General features: G+C 48.9%; 1 protein-coding gene across 1 annotated transcript; it reads right to left on the bottom strand.

The window, feature by feature from the left end:
• Nucleotides 1–201: 201 nt before the first annotated feature.
• On the bottom strand, nucleotides 202–1,593 carry LOC123254701 (nuclear receptor subfamily 1 group I member 2-like; the record flags this gene model as incomplete). The annotated part of the gene is made up of 2 exons (XM_044683660.1): nucleotides 202–345; nucleotides 1,319–1,593. Coding segments are annotated over 2 exons (419 nt in total), but the record flags the coding sequence as incomplete, so codon positions are not given.
• Nucleotides 1,594–1,684: the final 91 nt, after the last annotated feature.

The following is a 1,684-nucleotide window of genomic DNA, read 5'->3' on the forward strand; positions in this document are numbered from 1 at the left end:
GTAAATGCTCAAACTGGTCATTGAATAAGGAGTTCTTGAGTTTGAGCTTTCCCCCAGCCCAGCTCTGGCTCCAGAAGGCATGGCTGATGGCTGTACCCCAGGGGAGCTATTCCGCTGCCTGACAGCCCCTCCACATTTCTCACTGCTGGCCCCGCTTATGTTTTGTGCTACTTGCTGTCAAGTGAGGAGAAGCCCCATTACGTGCCTTCACGATCTAAGTAGTAGGAAAGGCGGCCACACTCCCAGGACCCAGTCTCCGCGTTGAACACTGTGTTGAAGCGCAGCAGGCACAGCTCAAACGTGGCCCCTTTCAAGAGAGAAATCTGGTCCTCAATAGGCAGTTCTCTGGGAGAAGGGAGGGAGAACACAGCTGTTCATTACTCAGGTATTATTGTTAAGGGTCCACCCTTAGCATGCCCCGTTCTAGATTGTAAGCTCTCTGAAGGTAGGCTTTGGGGCTCACACTTCTCTGTAGCCGCCATAGAAACTAGAGTCTCAGACAAGGTTAAGAACTCCATGCTATAAAACACTGCTTGATATCTGCTGGGTACGGAGCATTGTGCCAGGTGCTAGGGAGTTACAAAAGCTTCACTGATGAACTTGAAATCTGGAAGCAATTTTATTTTCTAAACTCTTCCCTTCTGTCTTAGAATCAGTACCGTGTATTGGTTCCAAGCCAGAAGAGCAATAAGAACTAGGCAACTGGGGTTGAGTGACTTGCCCAGGGTCACACAGCTAGGAAGTATCTGAGGCCAAATTTGAATCCAGGACCTCCCATCTCTGGATCTGGTTCTCAATCCACTATGCCACCCATCTGGCCCCAAAGCAATTGTTTACTGATTCCCATACTGTACAGAGCCCTTTTCCCTCCAACTAGGTGGCACAGTGGATAGAGCACTGGATCTGGAGTCAGGAAGGTCTGAAGAAGGTCAGTGTGCCCTGCTTACCACTCCAGAGACCAGAGAGAGGAAGTATCCTTCAGAATGCTCTGATGGGTGGGGAATCTACTTTAGAAATAAATAAATAAATGTCAGCAAATAGTCTCAAAGTTCCCATATCTTCATGGGGAAAACCTGAATCCTGGCCAGCCAAGAACCTCAAGGTGAGCCTTGAAGATACTGATAGGTCATCCACGTTCAGAGGAATGAAGGTCACCTTGGAGCCCTTTAATCTCTGGCCTTCCTAATTCCCCTGGAACTTAGCATAGTCACGTAGCACCACACACACACACACACACACACACATGATGATCAACTGACCAATACCATTTTCTTCCCCTTTCTCTACTGTCTTTCCCCAGTGGGTCTCCTTGTCTTACCGGAAATAGGAGATGACTTTAGCAAAATTGATGATGCCTTTGAACATGTAGGTTGACATGTCAGCCATGTGGGGCAACAAAGAAATGATCTCTTTCCCCGATCCGTTTGCTGGGGGCTTGTAGTTCCAGACACTGCCATCCTCACCCTGCAGCCGTAGAGAGATGGGGCAGAGCTCTTTGGTGATGTTGCTCAACTTGGCAGCGTTTTCCTCTGAACTGGCAACAATGGACTTGAGGAACTCGGGATCATTGTTCTGTACCTCTGGCAGCTGGGAAATAGATTGTTACAGCAGAAGGGAAGGAAGTGGGGGAGAAGGGAGGAAGAGGAAAGGAAGGGAAGGGAAGGGAAGGGAAGGGAAGGGAAGG

The sequence above is a fragment of the Gracilinanus agilis genome, unplaced genomic scaffold (assembly GCF_016433145.1).
Source record: "Gracilinanus agilis isolate LMUSP501 unplaced genomic scaffold, AgileGrace unplaced_scaffold3024, whole genome shotgun sequence".
In the NCBI taxonomy this organism is placed as follows: Eukaryota; Metazoa; Chordata; class Mammalia; order Didelphimorphia; family Didelphidae; genus Gracilinanus; species Gracilinanus agilis.